The following is a 26,890-nucleotide window of genomic DNA, read 5'->3' as shown; positions in this document are numbered from 1 at the left end:
TTATATCACGCGTAAATAATAGACCTATCTAACTGAATAAAAAAAGAATATAAAGCAAAGATTTGTACGGTCATAATAACATAATCGAAGTTTTAGTTTGACATGCGCTTTCAGAATCCTTTACCTATGCGCCTTTCTTTAAATACCAGTATATGTAATGTCCGCTTCTGCGCAGTCGCGGTGCGCATGCGACCAGATCTAGAAGACTGTACAAAAATTTCCCAGTACAGAAAAGAGATTTGTTAGTGGAAAAGTTATAACGTAAGTAAACAAGAGTCAAGAAATTTGGACGGACGAATGCGTGAACATAACTCTAGAATCAACGAAAACGGTGGCACGCGGTTTATCTATTACCGAGGACTGTCGAAAAGTTTCTCTATTGTAACGAAGTTAAGGTTAAACGAACCAGGTATACCCTGTAACCAGTCCAGGGTATTTAGCAACCCCTCTGACGACAAATCATTCAATCCTTTGTGACGTTCGCCGCGAGCCATACTATGTTAATCGCGCTGTACTACAGTTTTTTTTTTTTTTTCATAAACTGAAATATTTGAGTTGGGGCCATTACTTGTTTGCATTCGAACTGGGATCACGGGTTTCTTTTAAAAAAGTAGGTACAACAGATATGAGAAATCGGTGAGAGTCTTTTTCTTTCACGCGCAAGATCAAGACAACGACCATTGGCTAAAAAGGGACAAAACGAATGATGGCATCGTTATTCTATCTATCTTCCTTTTTGTATGTTGTTTCTTTCTCTCTCGTTTTGTCTCTACTCTTCTCTCTATTGCTCGTTCTCCTACTCTCTCTTCTCTTCCCCTCCCCTCTCTTTCCCTCCGCCACTCCTTTTCGTTACTTCCATTCCTCATTCTCTCACTCGCCTTTTCCCCCCTTCAAAATCGTAACGCGAAACATCGAGCCATCGTCCTTGCGTATGTGAATAGTTGTATTTGAATCTCCGGAGAATTTACGTGTCATGTCCCACCACGCCGACTTTTCCACGGATTTTCACGTACGTTCCTGCTATAGCGTAGTACCTCTCACTCGCTCTCTGACGTTTCTTCGCTTCTCTCGACGCCACCAACAGCTGTTTCATCCGATCGTCGCCCTCTCGTATAGTTCGTGTCACACCGTAAGAGCGAGGGAGAGAGAGAAAGAGAGAAAGTGAGTGGGAGAGTACAGACGGTGGGCCCTACCGCAAGTTTTTCGTCGTCATTCTCAACCTCACGTACAAACTTGTCATTTCTACGTCCACCATAGGGCATACGCGATTAACCTAATTCTTTGAAATCTAAGGCGTTATTTGTTCGTTTAACGTTCGTCTGACAGCTCCTGTCAAACGGACCCTTCCTTTCCAACTGTTCGTCAAATCTGTCAGCTAAACAGTCATCGTCTTCTATTATATTTTCTGCGAGAAAATATTCTGTTTTAATTCCTTCTGTTATATGATTCATTTCAACGCTTCCACGGTGAAATATTTCCAAAAAAGAAATTCCGTTACGATGTACGTTGCAAAGGATTTTCTTGCGAATTGACGTGGAATTCCACGAAAACGGCTGCTAATACTCGATGACACGTCTGACTCATAACATTTTTATAGTACAATGTTTTAATGTTCTATTATTTGTTTCAGATTGTGCAAGGATATTAGTGTATAAGAAGTTGCAAGTACAGTCAATTACATAGTATCAAGGCATTGTGGAGACTTTGCACGTATGTGTACCAAATTTACATTGATAATTATGTTATTTTTCAATTAAAATGTATATTCCAAGCATTTGCAGTGTTACCATGTGTATTACATTGATAATATTCTTACCATGATTAAAATATTTTGATAATTGATAATTACAAATTTTTCATATATACGATTGAAAGAGTGTTAAATACCTTGTGTAAAATACTTTTTATTTGTGTGCAGGATTTATAACTAAAGAAAATCTTGGTAACTTACTATATTGTGTGATATAAAAACTAGAAACAAAAATGTCAGTATTGAATCAAAGTGGAGAAGATGCAGTGGAATGTCCTTTGTGTATGGAACCATTGGAAGTGGATGATTTGAATTTCTTTCCATGTACTTGTGGATATCAAATATGTAGATTTTGCTGGCATAGAATTCGTACAGATGAGAATGGTTTATGCCCTGCTTGTCGGAAGGCCTATTCTGAAAATCCTGCCGATTTTAAACCTCTCAGTATGGAAGAAATTGCAAGGTATGTAACAGCCATTTTATGATATCTACTGTGTTTATATGAATCATCGATATTTATTATATTCATTTTCCTTGTTAGATTAAAAGCAGAAAAGAGATTAAAAGATCAGCAACGTAAGCAAAGGGTTACAGAAAACCGTAAACATCTAGCAAATGTGAGAGTAGTACAAAAAAATCTAGTATTTGTAGTAGGATTACCATTGAGACTTGCGGATGCTGATGTAAGTAAGGTCACTAATAATTTAAATAAAATATTGTTGATATTTAGTATTTTTGTAATAATTAATTTTCAGACATTAAAGCGGCATGAATATTTTGGAAAATTTGGCAAAATTCACAAGGTTGTAATAAATCAAAGCACTTCCTATGCAGGGTCTCAAGGCCCTAGTGCTTCAGCTTACGTTACTTATCAGGTAAGTTCTGCATACTTTTACATTAGAAGCTATATTATTTTACTACTTTTAGGAATTATATATATATTTTTTTAAATTTCTTTATTATTAGCGTCAAGAAGATGCACTACGTGCTATAGAGGCTGTGAATAACGTTGTTATGGATGGACGGACAATTAAAACGTCGCTAGGAACAACAAAGTATTGTTCACATTTTATGCGTAATCAGCCTTGTCCAAAACCAGATTGTATGTATTTACATGATCTTGGGGACCAGGAGGCATCATTTACAAAAGAAGAGATGCATCAGGGCAAACATCAAGAATATGAGCGTAAACTTGTACAATCATTACATGCGTCACATGCGTCACATGCATCTGCACAACGGTAATTTATTTTACATTTGAAATTACTGAATTATAATTGAAAGAGAAGACAGCATAACTCAAATAATAACTTTTTTATGCAAGGAAACCAACACCATCACCATCAGTGACAGGCAGTATTGTTAGAGAGAATGGAACTTCAAATTCTCAAGCCAAAGAAGCTTGGCCATCGTTACAAACTGGACAGACAAATAGTGGGTTTTCCTTTCACAAAGATAATTATATTTAATAACAATATAATTATACGTAGTTTATTAATTATTCTAATCTTATATCTACAGGTTCACAAACAAATTGTAAAGAATTATCACCGCCATCACAAACAACTTCTCAGCAAAACAACATGACAAACGGAAGTAGTACAACAAACCAGCAGAGTCATGTATCCTCTGGTAGTTCAACACAACAGAACAATAATAATAAAGGTGAAAATATGAATATACGGAGAGGAAAAAGTAATAGTGAAAGTAAAGCTCAAGCAGCACGGAATAAACACAAAAATTGTCAAAATAAAGAAAAACATAGTACACGGACAACTTCCCGATCAGAATCTAGCTCTATTGGTACACAAAATAATGTGCAATCACAAATTAATGGACAAAAGGATATTAGAAATTTTTCCTCCGAATCGAATAGTGACGTACTACAGAAATTGGGTAGTAAGTGTAAATCGGAACAACAACCACAACCACAGCAGCCACCACCTCAACAACAATCACAACAGCAAAGTAATAAAGGATCTAAATTAGTTCAGCACCAACAGCAGCAACAACAACAACAACAGCAGCAACAATCTCAAGAACTTAAAGTAAATGGAATAATGCAGAACGGAGAACGTCGGCATTCGGATAGTGAAACAGATCAACAACGTGAAGGTAGTACACCGGCTAGTACAATTTCGAGTACGGAAGATCCGAATGTGAATCATCAAGTGGAACATTTAACAGAATCAAGTGAGGAGAACAGTGGTGCTGCTATTTTGGGTAAGTTCCTTATATTCGTGATCATTTCTATATGTATTGATTTCTTGCTTCTAAAATATGTAGAAAACGACTAAATTCAATATATAACATTCATTAAATAATATGTGAATAAGAGAAACAGAATGATCAAAATGTCTATTATAACTATTATTACTAAAAATGTATATTAGAGTTTAAAATGACGTTTATAAAATATTTATAGAATTATGTTTGGAAGTCTTTTATTTTTTAGGTTCAAAAAGATATAGGATAAAATTTAAACTTATTTGTTTTATGATAATTTTAAACAGTGTTTATTGAAAAAATATTCTTTTTTTGTTACATTAAATTGTATTAATTTTTTTATATGTTTGTTTTTTTAATCATGTTTCTGTAATTTAATGAAGTTTTATGAATATATATTTGCAAGAAAAGAAGTAGGAGAAAGTTTATTCTTTCGATTTATGAAGAGTCTGTGAGAGGCTATAGATAGGAGTTACAATATTTAAATCATTTAAACATTAAAATATGTCATGCAAAGTATTTGTAATAAATGACAAATCATTCTAAATGTGTGCCTATCTCTTATAACACTGTATGTTGTACTTTAAACATAAAACAATAACTTTTGAGCAATGTATAGTATATTAATGACATGCACATCTTATGGCTGTCTCATAACTGTAGAATAAATTTTAAATAGTTATAGATATATGCCAAAATAAAGAGAATTCTTTGAAAAAAAATAGTAACTGTTTTTTGTGTTTTTGTACACACTTGACTTTATCCTTCTTGTAAGTTGCATCATTTGGGCAAACATATATATGAAAGTGTCTGGAAAATTGTTTATTGTTTTTGTTTCTATATGCAATGAATGTCTACATAATATGTATGTATAGAATTGGCTTTTTCCCCTCTTTTTTTTTTTGTAATTTCTCACTTTATATTTAAATATAATTTTCTGGACACATATTTTTACATTTTTGAGATTCATTAATGGTGGCAGAGAGGAATGGTATTAGAAGCTGTTTATTCTGGCATTTTACACTACCAAAATGATTTGATTGTATAGAGATTGTAGTGTAGAAATTTGTGCATATCATCTTTAGGTTCCTCTCCAGCTAGCACAAATTCATCACAAGGTGCCAATCAACAGCCACCACCAGGACTACATAATGGGTCTCAAATACAATTCAATCATCGATCGATCTTTCAGACGGACAATAATAGTTTCTTCAATTCAAACACTTTCCAGAAAATCTCTACCACCACCTCAGTGCCACCTACTTCTTTGACAGGCATGTACACATAATCTTTGTTTAGTGCTGTGGATTTCACAAATTGATTTGTGGATTTATAATCACTTGTAGTAATGAACTCGAGTTATTATAAAAACTGATTAAGTTTTTATATTTGTCTGTTTTCCTTTTATATTCTCCTATAGTTTATATAAAATCAAATATAAAAAATGTTATAATTATTTTTTTTGGATATACAGCAAATCCAAACCTGAATTGGACAACCACAGGCTTAGCTTCTATTCCTGATTCTTTGCCAATTGTTCAATCCAGTGAAGATTGGCAAGCAGCTTTTGGTTTTCAACCTGAAACTTCACAAACAAATCATGTTGTACAAAAGTCCAGTCCTTCTAGTTCGCCAGGAGTGAATTTCAATTCTGAAGGTTTCGTAGATGAAGAAGTTTATGCTAATCTACAGTACACTACTCTATCAGAACCTTCTGGTACTTTTACATCAAGCTTGCTTGTTAATTCTCCTGCATCTAAATTCATGGCAGATTTTCAACAAAACTCATTGCAACAAAGGCTTGCTCTGCAGGTAAGCAGTTTATAAAATAATTAATCAAATATAAATATCATTTAAATTGTCTTTATACTACTAAATATAGATAATAAGAAGAATAACTATAATTTCTTAAGGCACAACAAAATCAAGAAAACTGTGAATATATAAAACAAAATGGTCATGCTACTATGGAGGAAGTTAGGAACCATAAAGAATCTGGTTCAGATATAAAGCCTGATGATGATCTAGGTTTTGATCCTTTCCATGAAACACAGAAAGCTTTGGCTGAACTTATGGAAAATGAAATGCAAATTCAACAACAAAGGTTTCAGCAGCAACAACAACAACAACAACAGCAACAAAGAGAACGAGAAGAGCAAAATAGGGTACAACATCAACAGAATATTGCAAACCTCGGTCAACAACATTTTCCACAGGTAATTTCTATATCTTCCTTGGCAACTGTATGAAATTTAATAATTTATCAATAGTAATTCTTGAAAACAAACAACAATAGTTTCATGATTATTTTTGTTTTCATATCATGTTATTGTATATGGCTATTATTTAGGTCGCCCATATAGCACATTTGCAACAGCAGGCCCAACATCTGCAGAATCTACAAGTTATTCAACAGTCGCATTCCTTGCTGTCTCGTCTTCCACAAAATTTGTTACAAAGTGGTACCCAAAGCCCTGCTCAGAGTACTGTGGCTGCTGCTAGTTTGGGACAACGTAGCCGCCTTCCACCACCAGGTTTCCCTGGTTCTACACCAAATCACATGAATTCTTTTGGTCTTGGTATACCGCGACCGGCTCCCACGAACAATGCTCTTTCGGGTTAGTATTTTTGTAATTTTGTCAATAATCTGTGATGATTGTAAACGTATATTATGTTTACATTGTTCATCCAAGAAAAATATACACAATAATAACAAACGTTTTGTAACTTTAGAAAGTAAAAGTGTATTCTTTGTTTGGTTATATAAATCGGAAATAGCAAAATAGTGTCAGTAAATATGTATTTGTGGTGAGCAATAGTGTTATCCAAGTATAAAAGTGAATTCTTGTGACTTTGAAAAAAATCTATATAATATTATACATGAGTCATTCGTCTAGTGTGCTGTTTACAGGAGCACAACCACCACAACAAAATACCTATCTTCCAAATGGAAACCCTCTTCTGAATTCACAAGGTGCATTGTAATAATAGTCACTATTACTTGAACATTTTATATTATTTTTATGACTAATATCTAAAATTTAATTAATGTATAAAACAGGTATTAGTAAATGCGCGGGAGATGCAGTGTATACGCTTAAAGATTGGTGTGATATTAATAATCAACAACAGCAACAACAATTTCATCATCAAGCATTACATCAAAAAGGTGGATGGAACAATTTTGGACCTATTGCAGACTGGACTTCGATTGATCCAGCTATTGTTAGTTCTTCTAGGCCTCTTCCATTCCAAACTACTAGTACATGGCAATTTCCACATGTTCATCCTACACACACTGTATCACATAATGCGCAACAGGTATTAAACACTTTTATGATATTTCATTTTCATTATTATATTTTATATTTTCAGACATTTGAAACAAATTTAAAAGTACATATTGCATAGTAAATCTTCATAATAAATTTTGTTCATAAGGAACAGCAGAATGCACCAACTCAACATTGGGCAATGCAACCACCTCCAGGTTTTGCTGCACCAGTGACTACAGGACAACTAAGTAATCAACAACCAAGCACAACTGCACAGCCGCACACTAAACTTATCTCAGCAGGATCGGAAATCGAAAGTAAGTCTCTCCCCGTGATATTTCAATTTCTGATTTTATTAAATACAATAATAAAACACATTAAATATCTATATTACAGATCTATAAATAATTATGCATACACGAAGTGTACAAGTGACATGTGGGACAAGATATTAGCAATGATACAAAAACCCGACAGTCTGTTACGTACGTTTTCCTGACCCGTATTTATATCTTTGAATTACTTTTATTCTGATACTTTATTCTCACTGGATGAGTATTCACAGCTAAAAGCAAGTATTGAAAGATATTGGAATATAATTTAATGAACACTTTCGAATATATGCGACGAATATACTCCTATATACGTTCTCGATAATATTCTCATATTTAACCTATAGTAAATTCGAACTATTTACAAGTCTGGCAGTTTTACTATGATTAAGTTTATCTAGATCGAGATGATACAGGCAATATCAAAGGCAATGATTATGATTTAATAATTAACACATTAAGTAAGATACTTACTAAAATAATTATACTAAACTAATATTTTTGTGTATATATTACTCAGATTCAAGTAAACTATATTCAAGCGAACATAAGAAATGCTTTTTTGTGTAAATAACTTTTTCTGAAGGATATATATCAAGAACAAAAATTTCATACGATGGAAATTCGTAAACCTTTATTTTTTTTGCATTAATATAAGTTTTGTTTAAATTTAAAATACGAGATTATGTTACAGCAGAAAAAAATAATTGACACTTAATACGTCCTTTTATTTAAAATATAGCGATGTATTACATTTATATTATAAAGTGCTTATATATACTGGAAACATTAGAACAAATTTTTTAACAGAATATCTATCTGTTTATCTTCTAGACAAAAGATTTCTGTTATATATGTATTATAAATATGTATTATTATTGTGAAAATGCGCAGATAGATACATGCTAATAAAAAAATTGAAATGTAAAAACTCATAAGGAAATCAATTGTTATTGTTGTTTTTTTTTTCTCTTTTTTTTGTCAAAAATAATTTTAAATCTGAAAGCGTAATTGAAAATCGCTAGTTCCTGCAGTTTGAGTCATGGTTATCATCTTGAAATTTACATTCAATATGCATTTTTTTATCTTTCTGTTTCAATCGAACTGATATTGAAATATCGGCATTAATGTGTCTGATAAATATCCTACAATCTCTTATTCTCATCTAATTTTAAAATACAAAAGATTACAAAATGTTTATTTCATTAATATAGTGTCGAATATGTAACGTGGAAATAGATTATGAAGAATATACGAGAGATGAACTATGATAGTGGTGCTTTAAAAAAATTAAGTGTAAGAAAGTCTTTGATGTATTTTAAAAACATATACATCAAAGTTTATGCCAGACGAATACATAATTTATGGTAGATACTTCGTCGCATTTATCTAATCAGTCAACAACGTGTTAATATATTCAGATTAAATTGGTTTAGAAATTAAAGTCACAAAGTTAAATAATATTCAGGCATACATAGGATTCAGGAAACGACGAGCAACTGTCGAAATGATAAATATGAATCAGCGTATCCGAATCTCGAGTACGTACGAAACGACTACGATATACATATAACGAAATATGTCTGAATGATAGTACTATAATACGAAGTGTTATCGTCGAATGATTAAATTTTTGTGGCAGATTGTTAAATAAACATATCTGCTAATTCAACACGATTAAAGAAAACACGATACATATACAAGAGAATGATTGAGATACAGATATAATTATAACAAATTTAATTGAAGGTAACCGAGAAATATACAACATGCGCAAGATATTAATGAAAAAACGCAGTTTAATTCATAATATCCTGTTTCCTTTCAAATAACTCACTTAATTTTCCTGCTTTCTTATATACTCACCTTCAATTTCATCTTCCCTTGTATGTCTAAACCCATTCAAAATATTTTTTTCTAAATAATAAAAGATCAAACAATTTGTAAATAACGTTTTTCACGTTAAATTCACATTTATTAAATTCTGATATACAAATAACAAAATAGCATATTCCAGTAACATGTATTATATCTTTGATCATAGCTTGTATATAATTATTGAAGTTTAGTACAATAATGGCATAAAGTTAAACTCATTTTGCAATTATACGTGCATTTCTCAATAATAATGTGAAAAGGAAAACATGTAAATATTACACACCAATAAGAAAAATCAATACTATTTAAATCTTTCACGAATTTATCGCTACTTCATCGTGTTAAGTGAGAACATAAAAACCGTAAAAAATTTGTATCTAATTACTATTAGATATCAGCAACCTCCGATTTGCGAATTTATTAGGCAAGGTACGTTGACAAATTCTTATCATATTACTATACTGATATTGAAGATGGATGTATGTGTCTCAAAGTGACTAATTAAATAAAAAATTTAACTTGGGAATTGTATGTTATCTAGACACTGATTAAAAGCATATGAAGCAGAATCAACTGCTCTTGCAAAAATAATAGTTGATATACATTTTTTTTATATTGATTGATAATTTACGTTTTAAATTTAATATAAATATAAAATACAATCATGTAAAAATTAATGCAGTTTTATATCAATCTCGTAACTCATGCTTATATATAGCTATAAATAGCATTGAAATTAAATTCTATATACACACAATTGTTAAAATTTGTTTATACTGTACTTCAGTTGATTGGAAATTCATGGTAAATAACTGTTCCAATATATTGTACAGTTTTCTTTGATACTGGAAAAATTAATATTATCGCTAGTGAAAGCTCACAACAGCACAAACGCTAAACACAAGGGTAGTATAAACATTGCACATAGTCATATAACACTAAAAAACTATGGGAATTTGCACCAGGTTTTCCAAACTAACAAACCTTTCGGTCTAAGGTATTTATTGAATTTTTGTTTTGCTCATTTTTCTTTATTTTTCAAACTTTTACGCATCAATCCCCAAAATGCCTTAGGTTTTAAATTATTTTGAACTGCTGTAAACTTCCATCCCATATGATCACCACAATTTTTACACGTCGCGACAGTCCAGGCGTATCTATCATGAAATAAATCCACGTCTAAAGTAATTTAATGTAAAGTATGAAAGAATAGAATAAAATATATGAAGAAATAATTCTTACCCTGGAAACCATGTATAATTTATTGACGGTGGATTATCACTTAGGGCAAGGCCTTGCGCGTGATACAAAGTTACAGTTTCATGTATAATACCAGCAGGGTTACAATATGTACCCTGTGGACCTTCTTTACTCATTGGAAACATATGTGATTGTCTTCCAATGTAAGAATCGCAATTACAACAAACAAATATTTTATCCTATAAAATATGATCTATTAATCTTAAAGATTTAAAATAATTGTATTTAGAAAGATTTAATAGAAATTGTTAATTTTATATACTTCTACTAGATATTTAATTTCTCTTTGTAGCCTTGAAATTGCGCAATCGTAATTTAATAAAACGATTCGCTCATTATCATCTAGTAACAAATTTTGGGCAACCCAGAATGATAAGTCTGATGGATCTTCTGGTATACTACTTCCTTCTGTAATCGATCAATAATTTTAAGTTAAAATGATGTACAAACGACATTAAAATTAAAGGATATTGTATAAGAATCATGTATAGTACTAGTACATACTGCTTTCGATAAATTGTAAACGTTGTCGTATTTTTAACGAAAGTCTTAAAGGATCATATTGTCTGTATACCCAAGCAGGCCAAGGAGTTACTACAGCATCTACATTTTCTACTTTTTCTTGTTTCTTAAAATCTTCCTCATTTTTCGGATGTATTCGTATATGATCTAACGAGGCTATACGTTCGTCTAAGAATGGTGGCCCAAGCGTTATTTCTGGTAAAACTTGTACACGGGCTGATATTTTATCATATCCCTACATATATAGAAGTAAATATATTAATCTTTTTTTTTCAGAAATATCTGATTTTACAACCAAATGCCCTTGTTATAAGAGTCATGAGTACATAGAATAACAAAGGAAATTTACATATATAATATATAATTTCATTAACATATATTATTACTTTGACAATTGCTATATTACATATATGATGATTTATTTTAAAACTTACCTGAATTATAACTCTGAGAATCTTAAATCTTTGTCTGCCTTTAGCTTTCAAACGAAAACCTTGATCAGGATCATACATACACTCATAAATTTCAGCAGTTGTGCCTATTGGTACCATTTTATCATATCCCAAACATACAACACCTAATGTCCGGTCATTTTCAATGCAAGTTCTTATCATATCAATGGTTTGTGCATCAAATACTGTCATTGGTAATGTTTGTCCAGGAAATAACATGACAGACTGTTTCACTAGTAATGGCAAGTTAACATAAAGTCCATCATCTAATATTGTCCTCCCTCTAAGTTCTTCTAAATTATGTCCTAAATACTAATTAAATACATTTATATTATAACATTCCAAACACAACTCAAATAACATCTTTCTGTCTAAATTACATAGAAAATTAAAAACAAATATTTAGCATAAATTTAAAAACATATATTGAAAATTTACAGAATGTGTTGCTGGTAATGTCAAGTCAAAAGTGCTTTCAGTAGATATAGATGTTTCATCTGTATTTTCTTCTGAATAATCCTCTTCGACATTATTTTGTCTATTTTCTGGATATTCTGTAATACAAATATTTTATTCTTTCCTTGTGTTTCTTTATGTACAAAGGCATATATGTATACATACAAAAAACTTGAAGTGACTTATAAGGATAATACGAAAGTATAATGATATGAAAGTATCAGAAGTAGAAAAATAACGTATATGTAAAAATTTAAGACGTATAATTTTATAAGTAATTGATAAGAAAGAATCTCTGCATTTTGGAACAATATGTGGAAAACTCACTACATAACCTGTAATTGTTTAAAGGATAATTTAATATATTTAAATGTGCGCCATATAAAAATATATACCTAATTCGCTGTGTGTTCCGTCATCATCTGCATTGACATCCATGTCATTTACCTATTCCTCTGAACTTTTGAGATCTTGTAAAATTGTAAACAATCAGTACTTTTCCTCTCACAAACGTCAAACACGATAAGCCCTCTATCATCAATTTACATATTTACATAAAATGTACTTTACAGTTTTCATGAATCAAGCTTCATTTAGAATGTAAATCTATACGTTGTTTTCTTATCACTTAAGTCATATTAATTACATTTCGATTTTTACCTTATCGGCAAAATAATTATGTTTTCAAAATACAAAATTGCTTTATTTATAAAACGTGCATTAAGTTTATCTTACATATAAAATTTGAAAGTGTTAAATATGTACTTCGTCAATTATTTCAGGGAAAATATACGATAATATTGCATATAATATTTTTTGCGTAGTAATATATTTAGTAATTCATATACAAATATATTTAAATGAATATATTTATGCAACTACATTATGAAGTATTATTAGAAAAAATAAAAATTTGTAAAAGTTATACAAATATCGTAGAAAAACATGAGAATACAATTGCAATATAAATAATTTACAAAAAACATATTTTACAAAAAAAGGTTGTCAATTTGTAAGACATTTATTATATTTTGTATAATCATTTACTCTGAGTTATTTGTTGTGTAATCCATGGAATATAATTATACACATTGACATATACACCAGGAATATTACTAGTTGCACAACCAATACCCCATGCAACTATTCCAACAACTTGCCATTGGTTATTACCAAATTGACATACTAATGGTGAACCACCATCACCCTAGAAGAATTTTAATCAAGATAAGTACTTCCAAGGGAATTAATAAAATTACATATTCGTTAAAAACATGAGCTAAATGATATCAATAATATTATTTAATATTTGTTACTAAAATCTGATCTTAAGACGTTAATTACTTACTGTGCATGCATCTTTTCCTTGTTCCCCCCCTGCACATATGAAACTACTTTTATTCAACATAAAGGAACGTCCAAGCCTAGTTTGCCTTAAAGCATTTTCACAGGTTGATTGATCAATAATTGGTACATCTACTTCTTTTGTTATACTTTGATATTTGCCATTTGTACCAAATGCATCCTTTCCCCAGCCTGACACCCAACATCTTAAAGAAAAATATGGAGGATATAAAGTTATTATGATTAAATAAAACTCAATATTAAATATAGATTTTCTGCATACCTTGTAGAAGCTGCAGGTATTCCTGTAGGAAGACATGCAGTGTTTATATTAGGACTGCTTGAAATTGGAACAGTACTATTTAAAGTTATTATTGCTACATCATTTTGAAGATTAGCAGAATTGAATTGAGAGTGTATAGATATTTGTTTAATTGAATATTCTTGATATGGATAAGTCTCACTGGTGGACTGTTCATCCCATTCTCCTAGTCTCACTTTAAGTCCACCATTTCTATAGGAAAGTATTTTTATTTGAAATATTAAATTTCTTTTATTGAAATATAATATATAAAAGGCACAAAAGGGAATGAAAATACTAATATTTTTTGGAATTAAAATAAAGTATAAATTACGTGTAAGATGCTACTTTGTGGGCGACAGTTAACACATGGTTTGGAGTAATAAGTACACCCGAACCAGCATAAACGTCATTAGTCGTTAAAAGTGCAGCTTGCCAGGGATATGCTCCGTAACTGGCTTGACCTTGAGGATGTGCAGACACAGGAATTTTTCTGACACCGCAACTAGGCTCAACCAAGTTTCCCGAAGAAGACGAGCAACAACACACTTGGCCAGCGGGACATTTCGAATTCTAAAAATTAAAATTAAGACGATGTATTTTTTGAGAAAATGACATCTCTAATTATTAAACTATTAAATACATTACTCATACATACTCCATTAACAATTCGAATATCGATTCCCGTATTGAAATATGGACAGTTGTCCCTTGGAACACAACACGAATAACCTGTGCCACTGTAAGCTTAAATATAAAATTTAATAACTTGTAATCGAATATTTAACTTAAATACATTTTTTCTGCAGTGAAATATAATTTCTTAAGAAATTTTAAAATTCACATTCAAAAATAAATTCAAAAGCGACCAAAATCATGTTTCGGTAATATTTTATCGATAGAAATAGAATACATCTTATTTTTAGCAAATATTTTATGTTTGAAAATATACTTAATACACCATTCTTTATTTAAAAAAGTTTTACGGAATAATAATGCAATCGGAATTAAATTTCAAAGAAATTTCCAGTTTTCAAAAACTGAAGTATTTTTCTGATAGCGAGAAGGGCTAAAAAAGATTTAAATTCCTCAAGTTTGTTTAAAATTCTTCTTATACTCATACTTGATGACATAACTGCATTACTGCCAAAAGTAATCGTATCCTGTGCCAGAGCACGGTCCCTTAGAATGCCCGTAACGAAGAAAACTGCAAATAGTATATAAGACATAATTGAATGTCCCAAAATAATTTTCTGTACTTTACAAGAGCGCGCAGAGTTGAAGAAGAACAAGATTTCAAACTGGCGAGCCTCCGTTGATTTATATACAACCAGGATACCTTGCAACGTATTTTGCAGAAGCATATTAACTCGTACATTCTTTCGGAACGAAAATAATGTGCGACCTTTCACAGATAGCGGAGTCCTTTGCGCGTAAATTGCTACACAATTTGGCGTAAATTACTTCCGATCATGATTATGTCTTCATTTATGTATGACACAGATGTTGTAATGTTATTCAATTTTTATACGTAGTAAAATGTTCGAAGTGGAACGAAAAGCAAGGTTAGACATGCTCTGAAATAAAGAAGGTCAATAATTACGGATTCCTGGTGCCCGGTAGTAATGTCATGAGTCACATCATAATTATACTGTTTTTTTGCTTCAGTTTCCTTCTTTTTATATTTTGATGTCAACAATATTTTAAATGTGCTACAAATTGCCATAAGGAATTGTCAACTATGAATCACATATGACTAACAAGCATATTTCCCTTTTTATAACATTAAATCGTGATAATTACAGCTACATTAATAGCGTAACTATTTGAAGGATAGAATATTTCAATAAGTTAAATTTGCAGTTAACTCGTGGTTAATCAGACTGAAGTAACGCTGGAGGTTGGAAGTTATCCGAAAACGATAAGATACTTGAATTATTTTAAAAATGAAATGTTCCAGTGACTCAATAAACTACTTTCATAATACGAGAGTAATTTTAGAATGAGACATATCTAAATGAGGAATATTAATTGTAGTAATGAGAGAAAATCAAAAGAAACATCTTTATGAATGATAGTAATACAAATGATAAATCTTGCATCGTTTTATTTATACATCAAGTTGCTACATTTCGAAAGTAGTATTCTCACAATTTGTTATCGGTTCTCTCTCTCTCGCTCTCTCACTCGCTCTCGCTCTCTCTCACTCTCTTGTTCATTTTTTTCTCAAAGCGTAGAACACTTAAAATGTTATTGCTCGCTTAGTTGTCAATTCAGCGAGATACTAAACACGTCTGAACTAACACGAGGACGTAAATATACGACGATTGCTCGACATTGCGTAAACTAAAAACAAAAATTTCGAAAAATTTACAGTGAAAATCGCCTCTGGTGTTTCAGTCAATGAATCGTATTACGTATTACCAGAGGAAAAGGTTACTTTTCAATGTAAATTCGTAGAGACTATCTAATATGGTCGTGGTATAGAATGGTGCAAAAAATATTAAGAAATATTTGCAATATTTTTATGCCAAAAATCTTCTCGTAAAACGAAATTTGTTCAAGGCCCACTTTTTGCACCATCTGATCTTCCCGTTATGTCTATAAAATGCAGTAAAAAAAAGCTGCTTTTTTTGCATTACAGACAGAACTTTAAGTTTCCTGGGACAAGATCAAGACCAGATAAGATCAAGACTTAAACTTTAAACATATTTAAAAATTGATATAAAATCAGAATTAATAGCTTCCTAACTAAGTTGGTACTTGACGGACAATGCCTAAGAGGTAGTATCAATTTTTTCTCATTATATTTGCACTGGTTATAGTACGATCAGTTTTTCCGACCTCCACGTCTCTTCATAGAAGATGTACATTGAGGACAGTACCACTTTCCTTTTGGAGGTGCAGTGATACCCACACATGGATAATGAAACCATTCAAAAGGACACTATAAAAAGATAATGAGAAAAAATAATTATTTAATAAATATAAATATTCTTACTTGACTCATACGGAAATATATATAAAGAAAACAGGTTAGCTTACATCTGAATTGTCACAGGCAACCATATCCCCATAAGATACTTGATTACATATACAATATCTTGGTTCATTTGGATCATAAGTCCAATCTGGATTATCTGAATCTACAACTTGTGTATTTGTAGTTATAACTGGAGGTGATACAGGTTGCTGAACAGAGGCAGCAACTACACTCGAACTTGGGACAGCAGTTACTTTTCTAAAATGAGTAATAATATTCATTCAAAGCAAACACGCGAAAATTTTCACAAAGGGTACAGAAGTCTTCTAGCAGATGCATACTTTTTATGCTTTTTAGTTGTTTCTTGCTGTATAGCTGCAATGGCGGTCTGAGCAGCGCCAGCTAATTCTCTACTAAATTCGGCTGCATGTACACCTCCAGTGTTAATGGCCTCATAACTAGCTTTTAAGCTGGCAGTACGTCTGCCATGCTGCATCTGTTGCGTCGCAGCAATTGCTTGTGATGCTGCAGCTGCTATAGCATTTCCACCAGCTCCTATGTGACCGAGATTATAACTCACAGAACCAACAGAATTCGCGATTGCTGTAGGGGTAGATGGCACGCTAGTAGCGGCGATAATTGGTCCTGAATTTGCAGAAGCTGGTCGCGATTCAGGAAGACTTGGAGAAATTTTTTCTATAGCTAAGCGTTTTTCTATTGATGTAGAAGATGCATTTGAATCTCTCCTTTTTTCTGCTCGAGCTACAAAAATTTTTATTAGTCTAAAGTATTTTTCATATTGAATAAAATTTTATTGACGCAAGGCAATACTTACAATGACTATGATTGTCTCGTGACCTACTGGATGTTGTAAAGCTATATCGATTCTCTTTTTGACTACTATTCGTAGGTGGTTGATCTAGCTCCAATGACCTTTTCTCCAGTATTTCTGTGATACCTTTATTATCTGCTTCTAACTCCATTTTAAATTTGTGCAATTCCTGGTCTAATCTTCTCAAATATCTATCTACTAAGTCATACATCTGATTAGCTAAATGCACCTTCTCATCTGCATCCTCTAAAGTTTTGTAATATTCTCTTCTAATTGCTTCATATTCTGCTTCCTTTTCACTAGGTTTCATCTTTTTTGCATTTGCAAAAAAAATCTTTACTTTTTTTTCTAAACTGTCCATTGAATCTGCAATAATTGAGCAATTATTAACATGATTTATAAATAATAAATATATTCTATAATAATGTGTACATACTCTGTACACCTAAGTCCATTTCTCTCATTTCTGTGAACCGGTCTCTTAATTCTTGTGGTAGATGCTCGATCACTGAAACCGCAAAAGAAGAAGGTTAACATAACCAAACAAAACCAACATAAAAAAGATTAAATACTTAAGAATAAATGACATTTATCTAATTAATATAATAATTACAATGTTCGCATTCTATTCACAGGAAATATTACAAGTTACAGTTTAACTCTAAAATATATTGGGTAGAGCAGAGAAGCTATACACTATTTAGAAAACATACAGCTAACCTTATACTTATAAAGAATGGTATATCAAGAAATTGCTCATATAATGAGATATTTAACTCGATAATAAAATAAAAGCCAGTATTTAAATGATTACATGTGATAATACAATATCTACTAAAATATTCGCTTTAAGAAATGCTTCTGATGTTTGTACGAGAGAGTATATTTGGAAAGGTTAGTAACTTTCTTCAGAAGCTGGGTAAGCAGAGCATGCCTCGTTTTTACGTACTTTCAACATAATCTTCCAAGTAAAGCATCCTTTTCTGCTGGCGCTTCGTTACCTGGTGCTTAATTTACGATTATTTACAATTTACTAAAGGGGAGTGCTTGCCGCCGTGACAAAATCAACGAAAATTGTAGCACTCGACCGGAAGCGTGTTTACGGCGGCCAAATCCCTTGTTGTACCCACATTTTCACGCTAGTTCTGTAAATGACGCGAATCTATGAACGATTCGTACGAAATATCGTAGGAAAAATGTCATTTTCGCGAATATAAATGGTCCAGTAATTAGTGCATTCTTAAAAGTGTTATTTATTTCGGAATTATTACTGGCCAGTTATCTATTCCTTGTAATCCGCCATCTTAACGTAACTTTCAGGGGTGACTTTACATGGTTCTGTGCCCCGTGCGAAATATTTTACATTCTTATTTTTTAATCAAATATTTCTATCAATTCAGACATTAATATTTTCATTTATCGTATAAATATTATTATTACATTTATTCTATTTCTTAAATTTTATATCTCTAATTCTTACTAATATATACTTATTAGTTGCATAATGGATATAAATGTATTCTGTATGTATTGCACACATAATATATGATATGTAAAAAGATTTGTTATTTCTTAAATCCATATGATATAAAATTTAATCGATCTTATATCTATAAGATTAAAACCCCAGGCAGAGATTTGTTCTCGAATCTATCAAAATTTGAAGTACTTCTGATGAAAATCAAGGATTTAAAGCAGAATAAGAATATTTAAAAATAAAACATTGTTTTATAAATATGTTGCAGACGATTGTGTAGTATTAAGGATTAAAGAAAGTTAGGATTCTTTCGCTTGGTCTTTATTAACAACATTCCCTGCATATCGATCGACATACTATAAGATCTTTTTATACTAAAAGAAAGGTGCGTTGAACTTTTCCTTCGTAAAATGATACGGCGCAGTCCGACGAGAATCGACTTACGACTAGACGATCTGCAAGAATATGAGGCGATGAGGAAAGCTCTCGAAGCTAAGAAAGAATCAGAAAGACCACCAACAACATTCAATCCTCCCCCCTGGGGTGGTAAAATCCCGCAAAGTGAAATTCAAGAACGCATCGGTTATATGCCACAACAAGCTCAAACTACACATTGTCGCCCAAATTTATAGCTTTTTATATAATACTTATGTATTCTGAATTATATTATTTTTTATGTTTATTCCAATATTGCCATGTAATTGACTGGAGTCCATCATGAAATAAAATAAATCCATTGAAATTCAGTTTCCAAAGTGTTTATTGTAATATTACTAAAATATACATGGCAGCGTTTTCTTTTATAACGTATAACAGTTGAAGGAGGTAGTAACAATAGAACATCGACAGTTGTTTTAAGATCTATGACACAAAGATTTAACAATACAATGTGTAATATTACGATATTGCCATTTAAGTCGTTAACAAATGCATATGTTTGTTTACCTAGTTTAATTAAAGCAAGATGATTGAGCGTTTAGTAAAAACAGATTATTGCTGTCTGAAATGTCTCATGTACAAAAGGTAATTACATTTTAGCGATTCTATCGTTATTCCTATCACAAGAGGATACCGATCAACATACACAATGAATGATAAAATGCACTGATTTAGAATGTATATTATGAAATTTACAAATAAAATGTATTGCTATATAGAACAAGAATTATTTGAAATGCAATATTGTCGTATTTATTGTTCTCCTCGAAACAAGCTCTCTTCATCCTCTGAACCAGCAGAAAACTAAAAATATTCCCGACACTATTCTATGGGATTATTAATTAGCTTGCTTATCCCCTAAGGGTAATGAAAAAGAGCGCCCTCGATGATCTTTTATCACGACTACAGTCTCTATGAATTATAAACCTTTGTTGAAGTATAAGTAAGTGGGTATATCTCTGCTTTTACAATTCTTCTTCAAAAGTTCGTAATTTTCAGGCTCCCAGCGTTCCAAATCAGAAGATTTAATGGAGCTATGAAATATATACAAAATATACATAAAAATTATGTATGTTTACATAAAATACATATTAGTTTGCGTCAGTATATAAATATTGAATGCCAAAAGTGGTAAACAGATAGATTTTCAATGTAAAAGAATTGTATTGCTCGTTTGATAAAATATATATATGTATAAAATTTATAAAAGCTCACCAATTTTGCGGGAATAATGCACACGCCGTAGGAACCATAAACGTCAGACTGAAATATTAATGAATATTTTTTTTTCTATGAACGTTCAATCTTTAAACCACTGTAGTCGATTAATAATGTTACAGTAACATAAAATTTAAAAAATATATGTTTAAAAAATACTTACAAACAACCGACCAACATAACTTGTATAGGTGCGTGCAAAAATGTGATCTTCTGCATCCAAGCATATTTTTCTAGTCTTTCCATGATGGGTGGTAGAATCACTGAACCATATAAATTTGTATTTCATTAAGTTAGCACGCGTTTGATCTTGTGCTCTACATTTTATACTTACACATGCCAGGTGCACACATAACAATTCTCGAGATGACTACTTGGCTGATACCTTTAACTGCGGCGAACTGAAATGGATCATGTATTTACTTCTCTTCAGTGGTACACTTTATTCTATAACGAACGTCGAATGCAACCTACTTTTGACTTGGTCAACTTATTGCCATTCTCGTCACTGATGTCGATTCCATTAGTGATTTCGTTCTGCCGCATCAGGGGAATGTTCACGCAATTTGCAGCTGCCACGGCAGCGAACGGCACGTAGCGCTAAATAGTTAAACTTCCAAATATTATATTTAATCAAATAATTAAAAGGATAGCTTTGTGACACAGAATCATTTTGAAGCCAATTTGTTACGAAAGTATTAATTTGAGTTTTCATGAATTAAAAATTTTACCGCCATAAGGGTGCTTGCCCGTTTTGCCCAAAAGGACTTGCATCCTATAGCCGTTATCATGGCCGCTGAGGTAGCACTGACGTATGCCAGTCCTAATTGAGACACGGTCGTAGGACTGTTGGCATTTCTGTTCGTATAGTTAACGAACGCGTTGAACGACTGGTTCACCCATTGCCAAAAAACCACAGCTGTGGTTGTTCTGCAACAATTGTTGTGAATGAACAGCCTTTTTCATATAAAATGCTTATATAAAATAAATTCTACAAAGTCAACAAAATAGTTATATCTTCCAATCGAAAATCAAGGATATTTCTGCTACTTGAAATTAAATCCATTACAAAAAAAAATTAATTAGTATTTTCGTAAAATTAATCTCAAAGGCCATATTAATACAGAATTTTTCCATATTCCATTGTTTCACTTTTAGAAAATTATCTTTGAAAACAAATTACTATTTTTAAATTTCTTGCGTTTCGAGAATATTATCTTGTTTACAGTGGCATAGTTTAAGGTGCACAATATGCAAAGAGACAATTTACTTATAGAACTGAAGCATAGCACCAGTGATAAGCATTCCGCCTGGCACTTGAAAGGACATTCTACCGAAGACATTCTGCAGGTCACCGGTGTCGGGATGAAAGGCCGACTCGTAAAGCTTCTTAGCATAGATGATTTGCTCCCGGGTTGTACCAGCTGGCTCCTTCCCAAGTCTAAGGGATAAACAGACTATTGATTTTTCGTAGACTCAAAAACAGCGAGTTATAAGAATACGTGAAAATTTATGTTAAAAATTCTGATAATAGCTACATGTATCGAAAAATTTGCAAGAAATACAAATGAAGGAATAGTATCACTTTAAACAATTAGATAGAGCGTGTTTAAGGAACGATTCAGAAAGATGACAGAGAAATTTCTTCAAGTTACAGGAAATATGCACATTCACATGAAGTATCCTTTCTGAAATCTTAATTTAGATTAAAATTATTGAAAATATTTTCCTAACTATGTATTTTCCTCCCTAGTATTTCACTTTTAAAATGTTCAAATATTATTTTCTTTTTTGGTACAATTATCGATAAACTTTTTGTCTGGAAGTCTACAATTTTGTATACAGGCTTGATTTATTGTCTTCTTTTTCCCAAAAACGATCATTTTACTAGTTTTACAATCGGCTAATACATTACACAGTTGACCAACTGACACTATCAATTCACGAAGAAAAGGAATGTAAAGATGCCATGGAGAATATTTGCAATGCCTGCAGTGACCGATAGGTTTTTATTTCCTTTTTTCTTCAATATGATACGTAGAATGTAAATCTTTCGATGACCTGCTACGAGGTTAAAATAAAAATCTGATTCGATGCAAGATCCTTATGACTTCCGTTTCCCATAAAATCGTTCTTTTATCCGTGCCATGGTTACTTATATAAGTTACATGTACGGTCAACCACCTGCATCGTAATCCTTCATTAGAGAAATCGAGCAAAACATGCAAGGAAAGATGGTCGAATTGCATCTGAAAAACTATTGTTGCGTTTTATTCCTTATATAGCGTATGTTTTAATTTATTTTATACACCAGAAGTACGATTGGGAAAATTCATGCAATTAAACTGGACTATGAAATAAAATACACACTCGTATATGGGGTTGAAAAAGGCTGTTAGAATTCCACGGAAAGAAAAGGGAATGCGGAGGCGTGAAAGGAGTTTCAAGGTCAGCTCTCTATGATTAAAGTTTAAATAGAACGCTATATTTATAGAATGACAATCGCTTTTAGTTTTTTCCAATTATTTTCTTGAACAATTAAGTTATAGATTAAAATGACTCTATTTGTTTTTTATAAATATAGTATGAGAATTTAAAATGGATATATTGTAAACATAAAAGATATTTAGTGAAAGATTTTTAATTATAATAACTGTGATTGTTAGTGCGATCTTTATTTATAAGTAACGATTTTGTTAGAACATAATTATGTCGTTTTATCCTTGAAATACTTAACATAGTAAACTGCATTTATCGATAACGCTCGTTATGCAATGTTTCTTCGAGCATGATAAAGACGCCATGAAAAGACGCGATTCTTGTATCACATACTTCAAATCACATTCTGCCAATCGTAAAACAAGATTAATGTCAAGAAAATATTTTTTATAAGAATTCTTACAAAGTAATATCGAATATTCTAATATCTTCTTGTTCGACTGATAACGAACAAGTAATTCATTAATTGTTGTATCCTCTTCGCCATACATAATATATCAAAATTTCTGGTATATAAATTAAAATGTGTATTAATCTACATAAATACTTTGCACTCATTTATAACAAATCATTTGTTTTCTATAAGTTTCACATTTATGTAATAGTCCAACAGATTGGCTAGTGGTCAAGCAAAACTAAACCGATTGCTCATACTCACTTATAGTCCTCGCATAGTTTCTTTGCTGCTAGCAACTGGGATTCACCAGCGGTACAAGTGCGGAAATCAGTTTGCCATAAGAAATGCTTCCATCTGCCTACGAAGGTGCTAAGATCCCATAGAGGTTGATCGACGTTCAGTCTCTCCTCCCCCATCTTTGAGGGTACTGCGATCTTAATCTTTGTCAATAAACGTGAAATGCAATCTATTAAACTGACATTCAAAGCATATTTTAGCAAACGATATTAAAAAGAAGAAAGGACCGGTTGAAACGAAGAAGTTGATGAAGTCCGTTAATATAGTGTGTATAGAGACACGTCTACCAATGACCATAACATTGTGTAATATGTATATGTATAAATATTGTTATTACGAAATATTCACGGTGAACTCTAGAATCGTTGTTTACCAAATGGTGTACGTTCAAGTTAACCGTTTCGTGGATAGGTTGTGAATTGTTTGTTTTTGAGAATATGTTAAATTTATGAAACATTCAGTCTAGAGATTAGAAGGCATTTTATCGTCTTACTTTTTCACCGATAAGAATATGCTTTAAATTTGGAATTTGTAAATACATCTGTAGTAATTCGTTATGTTGGTAAAAGTAGGTAGAGGAAATTCAAATAAGTTGAAATTATATGTGAAATAATATCGAATATAATATTACGAATATAATAAAAATGAAAGATATAATTCGTACACAGTGCAACCAATGCATTAGTAAGATCACTTTGTCGTTGCTTGATAAATACAAATTTTATCTATAGTGTTATCTAACGAAATAACAAAGACACACAAAAACCACTGAATGTTAATATCGTACCGAGATTGTCACATTAAATGTTTTATACTTTAATGGTATATGGTGCAAAACGTTCGAAAGATAGTTTGCAACCAGAGAAGGCGTACGTATCGATTATTTGACACTGTGACATCGAACATACCGTTCAATATACGAGCGAGACTTTAAAATGCATACGCAGACCATATGAATTATGATAGAAAATTAACAGACAATGCCGAATTCGATCCATCAATCGATATATTATTATTAAGTATGTAAGACACCCGGTTTCAGTCGGTAAAGTTCGATAGCCGAACCTGCATGCGCGTATCCTTATCTTCGCGGGCCCTGCGTCCACGAAAATACGGTATACGGCATACGGCATAACCTAAACCACTACGTACAGTGCAACGTGCATTGATCATATGTAGTTTAGTATGCAAGTCTAGACATGTGTTTGTTTTGTCTCCCATATTCTGGCTATATTTTATCGTCTTTTATTTGTATGACGTCATGACAAGATACTTGCGTGTTTGCATTTTCGAATGATCTCGAGCAGGATATCTCGGTTCTACTCAATTATCGACCATTCTCGACAAGAGAGACTCGCAGTTGAAGAACAACCCACTTTCTGTTTAAATACAGGCACATTTTCATTCAAGAACGACGTAGCAAAATAGTCGAATGTTCGTGTGTATTTTCACCTTCGGCCGCACTATGTCAAACTACACGTGCACGACCGCATATTATGTAACGCATATAAGTGGTAAGCAATTTTTTGTCCGCTTACCCGTGAAAACGTATGTCACTTCCAGAGAGCCTGTTCTGTTCTGCTGTCTACCGTAATGCCGCGCACGCCAGCTGATTGGTACCCTACGCGAGCGCCAGCTACCTTGCTACGTCCCTGCGCTTGTCCCTTCCCGGACACCGCTGTCTTTATTATTGTTATTATCATCGTACCATTCGCTCCGTTTGAATGATTCTTCCTTTTCTTCCTCATGGGCCGTTGTCTGTCTATCTTTATCGAATATTAAAAGGATCGATAATTTCTAAAAATTCTTCTTTTTTGGTTTTTGTTGCTTGCTTCAACATTAGAATCTACTGTTTTAATACAAGTAACAGGCTACCTTATAAGATCAAATTTTTACATAAAATTTGATTAAGCTGATTTTGGTATAGACTATGTTCAAATTATTTTGACATTTTTGGATATAATGTGTAAATAAGATTCGTTTAATGCATATGTTATATATAATATTAATTAATCTGCTTTTCACAAATTATTTAATAATGACACGATAAATAATTTTATATTAATAACAAGAAATAAGATACTACAATTGAATTCGAAGGTGACGTAATCATCTGCCAATTTATTCCAGGCTGCTTGCCGATATGGCAACAACAATAAAATCGAAGCTTACTTTTTTCAGTTGTTCTGAATGCAATAAATGCATTTCGCAGAATTTAATTTCCGTTGACACACATACAAAAGAGAAGGAAAGCTTTATAAATGTACATTATAAATTATAATACATATATGTATGCCCATACAATCGTTCTTGATGTACATATAATTTAAATATTATTGCATTCTATACTGTGTCTCTTATGCAAAACGGGCATGTTTTCGAAATATTAATTTATATTTAAATAAATTTTGCGAATTTGCACTTGAATTCACGTGCATATTGAAAGTGTAAAAGTTATGTTATAACTGTGATAGAATTGATGTTATAATTTCGGATAGCATCACTATGTTTCCACATTTATTACGTTAAATAATGATTCGTGAATGTGTATGTTAATTGCAATCGTTTACCTCAATTTAGTCAACTAGCTTTAAATGTTATTTGACTAATTACTTTGCATTTAATATAATGTCTCTTAAAAGCTGTTTCATTATTTCGTTAACTATTTTGTTTTTCTAGCTAGGTATACTTTCACAACATGGAAGTTTCAAGATTAATATAAGCTCATAAATGCCAAAATGAAAGAATATGTAGATCCATATCTTTCGTGGGTAGCGTGTTTCTTGTAGACGTAATTAAATTTTGGAATCTACCAGATGTGAAAGAGGTTTCTAGAACACATTGCTCGAAATAGTGTCATCTGCACGACGCTAGCTACGAATATTCAATTAACACATATACACAACTACAATGACATATAAAAGTCCATCCGAAATATCAAAGCCGTTCAAGA

The 26,890-nt window shown here is 31.9% G+C and overlaps 6 protein-coding genes across 25 annotated transcripts; 2 read left to right on the top strand and 4 right to left on the bottom strand.

The window, feature by feature from the left end:
• The first annotated feature begins 178 nt into the window (after window positions 1-178).
• Window positions 179-10,151, top strand: LOC122575840 (alpha-protein kinase 1). Of its 11 annotated transcripts, none has more exons than XM_043745314.1 (16): window positions 179-261; window positions 1,631-1,710; window positions 1,919-2,213; window positions 2,292-2,433; window positions 2,506-2,625; window positions 2,717-2,991; window positions 3,075-3,184; window positions 3,272-3,973; window positions 5,062-5,250; window positions 5,451-5,788; window positions 5,890-6,192; window positions 6,327-6,510; window positions 6,888-6,950; window positions 7,038-7,297; window positions 7,418-7,568; window positions 7,648-10,151. In XM_043745314.1, the coding sequence occupies exons 3-16, from the start codon at window positions 1,984-1,986 to the stop codon at window positions 7,653-7,655; spliced, it is 3,075 nt and encodes a 1,024-aa protein (XP_043601249.1). In that variant the 5' UTR covers window positions 179-261; window positions 1,631-1,710; window positions 1,919-1,983; the 3' UTR covers window positions 7,656-10,151. The 11 variants fall into 11 exon arrangements, with proteins under 11 accessions (XP_043601249.1, XP_043601248.1, XP_043601239.1 ...); XM_043745313.1 differs by having other exon boundaries at window positions 6,327-6,594; window positions 7,424-7,568; XM_043745304.1 differs by having other exon boundaries at window positions 6,327-6,594.
• A 295-nt stretch (window positions 10,152-10,446) lies between these two features.
• LOC122575846 (protein cereblon) lies at window positions 10,447-12,793 on the bottom strand. The gene is made up of 7 exons (XM_043745324.1): window positions 12,547-12,793; window positions 12,134-12,249; window positions 11,678-12,007; window positions 11,226-11,478; window positions 10,984-11,129; window positions 10,704-10,900; window positions 10,447-10,618 (listed from the first exon to the last, which is right to left on the bottom strand). Exons 1-7 carry the CDS (start codon window positions 12,587-12,589, stop codon window positions 10,483-10,485), a joined length of 1,221 nt encoding a protein of 406 aa, XP_043601259.1. The 5' UTR covers window positions 12,590-12,793; the 3' UTR covers window positions 10,447-10,482.
• A 358-nt stretch (window positions 12,794-13,151) lies between these two features.
• LOC122576003 (phenoloxidase-activating factor 2-like) lies at window positions 13,152-15,536 on the bottom strand. 3 transcript variants are annotated; one of them, XM_043745658.1, is made up of 7 exons: window positions 15,400-15,536; window positions 14,920-15,003; window positions 14,455-14,543; window positions 14,131-14,369; window positions 13,779-14,009; window positions 13,500-13,701; window positions 13,152-13,358 (listed from the first exon to the last, which is right to left on the bottom strand). In XM_043745658.1, exons 2-7 carry the CDS (start codon window positions 14,927-14,929, stop codon window positions 13,191-13,193), a joined length of 939 nt encoding a protein of 312 aa, XP_043601593.1. In that variant the 5' UTR covers window positions 14,930-15,003; window positions 15,400-15,536; the 3' UTR covers window positions 13,152-13,190. The 3 variants fall into 3 exon arrangements, with proteins under 3 accessions (XP_043601593.1, XP_043601592.1, XP_043601591.1); XM_043745657.1 differs by having other exon boundaries at window positions 15,136-15,413; XM_043745656.1 differs by having other exon boundaries at window positions 14,920-15,413.
• Window positions 15,537-15,888: 352 nt separating this feature from the next.
• On the bottom strand, window positions 15,889-19,334 carry LOC122576002 (inhibitor of growth protein 3). The gene is made up of 6 exons (XM_043745655.1): window positions 18,561-19,334; window positions 18,048-18,119; window positions 17,615-17,977; window positions 17,121-17,541; window positions 16,842-17,037; window positions 15,889-16,743 (listed from the first exon to the last, which is right to left on the bottom strand). The coding sequence occupies exons 1-6, from the start codon at window positions 18,586-18,588 to the stop codon at window positions 16,627-16,629; spliced, it is 1,197 nt and encodes a 398-aa protein (XP_043601590.1). The 5' UTR covers window positions 18,589-19,334; the 3' UTR covers window positions 15,889-16,626.
• On the top strand, window positions 16,450-19,834 carry LOC122576006 (anaphase-promoting complex subunit CDC26-like). 4 transcript variants are annotated; one of them, XR_006319626.1, is made up of 3 exons: window positions 16,450-16,580; window positions 18,247-18,505; window positions 19,357-19,503. XR_006319626.1 is itself a non-coding variant. In XM_043745674.1 (2 exons), exon 2 carries the CDS (start codon window positions 19,499-19,501, stop codon window positions 19,718-19,720), a length of 222 nt encoding a protein of 73 aa, XP_043601609.1. In that variant the 5' UTR covers window positions 18,247-18,505; window positions 19,357-19,498; the 3' UTR covers window positions 19,721-19,834. The 4 variants fall into 4 exon arrangements, 3 of the variants coding, with proteins under 3 accessions (XP_043601609.1, XP_043601608.1, XP_043601610.1); XM_043745674.1 differs by lacking the exon at window positions 16,450-16,580 and having other exon boundaries at window positions 19,357-19,834; XM_043745673.1 differs by lacking the exon at window positions 16,450-16,580 and having other exon boundaries at window positions 18,500-18,615; window positions 19,357-19,834.
• Window positions 19,831-25,770, bottom strand: LOC122576004 (sideroflexin-2). 5 transcript variants are annotated; one of them, XM_043745661.1, is made up of 9 exons: window positions 25,476-25,770; window positions 23,902-24,080; window positions 22,015-22,185; window positions 21,476-21,674; window positions 21,219-21,344; window positions 21,079-21,145; window positions 20,908-21,007; window positions 20,742-20,789; window positions 19,831-20,560 (listed from the first exon to the last, which is right to left on the bottom strand). In XM_043745661.1, the coding sequence occupies exons 2-9, from the start codon at window positions 24,054-24,056 to the stop codon at window positions 20,446-20,448; spliced, it is 981 nt and encodes a 326-aa protein (XP_043601596.1). In that variant the 5' UTR covers window positions 24,057-24,080; window positions 25,476-25,770; the 3' UTR covers window positions 19,831-20,445. The 5 variants fall into 5 exon arrangements, with proteins under 5 accessions (XP_043601596.1, XP_043601597.1, XP_043601599.1 ...); XM_043745662.1 differs by lacking the exon at window positions 25,476-25,770 and adding an exon at window positions 25,215-25,445; XM_043745664.1 differs by lacking the exon at window positions 25,476-25,770 and adding an exon at window positions 24,846-25,174.
• Window positions 25,771-26,890: the final 1,120 nt, after the last annotated feature.

Source organism: Bombus pyrosoma, linkage group LG15, assembly GCF_014825855.1.
Source record: "Bombus pyrosoma isolate SC7728 linkage group LG15, ASM1482585v1, whole genome shotgun sequence".
Classification (NCBI taxonomy): Eukaryota; Metazoa; Arthropoda; class Insecta; order Hymenoptera; family Apidae; genus Bombus; species Bombus pyrosoma.
The sequence above is the reverse complement of the archived record's forward strand: the minus strand, read 5'-3'. Positions and strand labels throughout refer to the sequence as shown.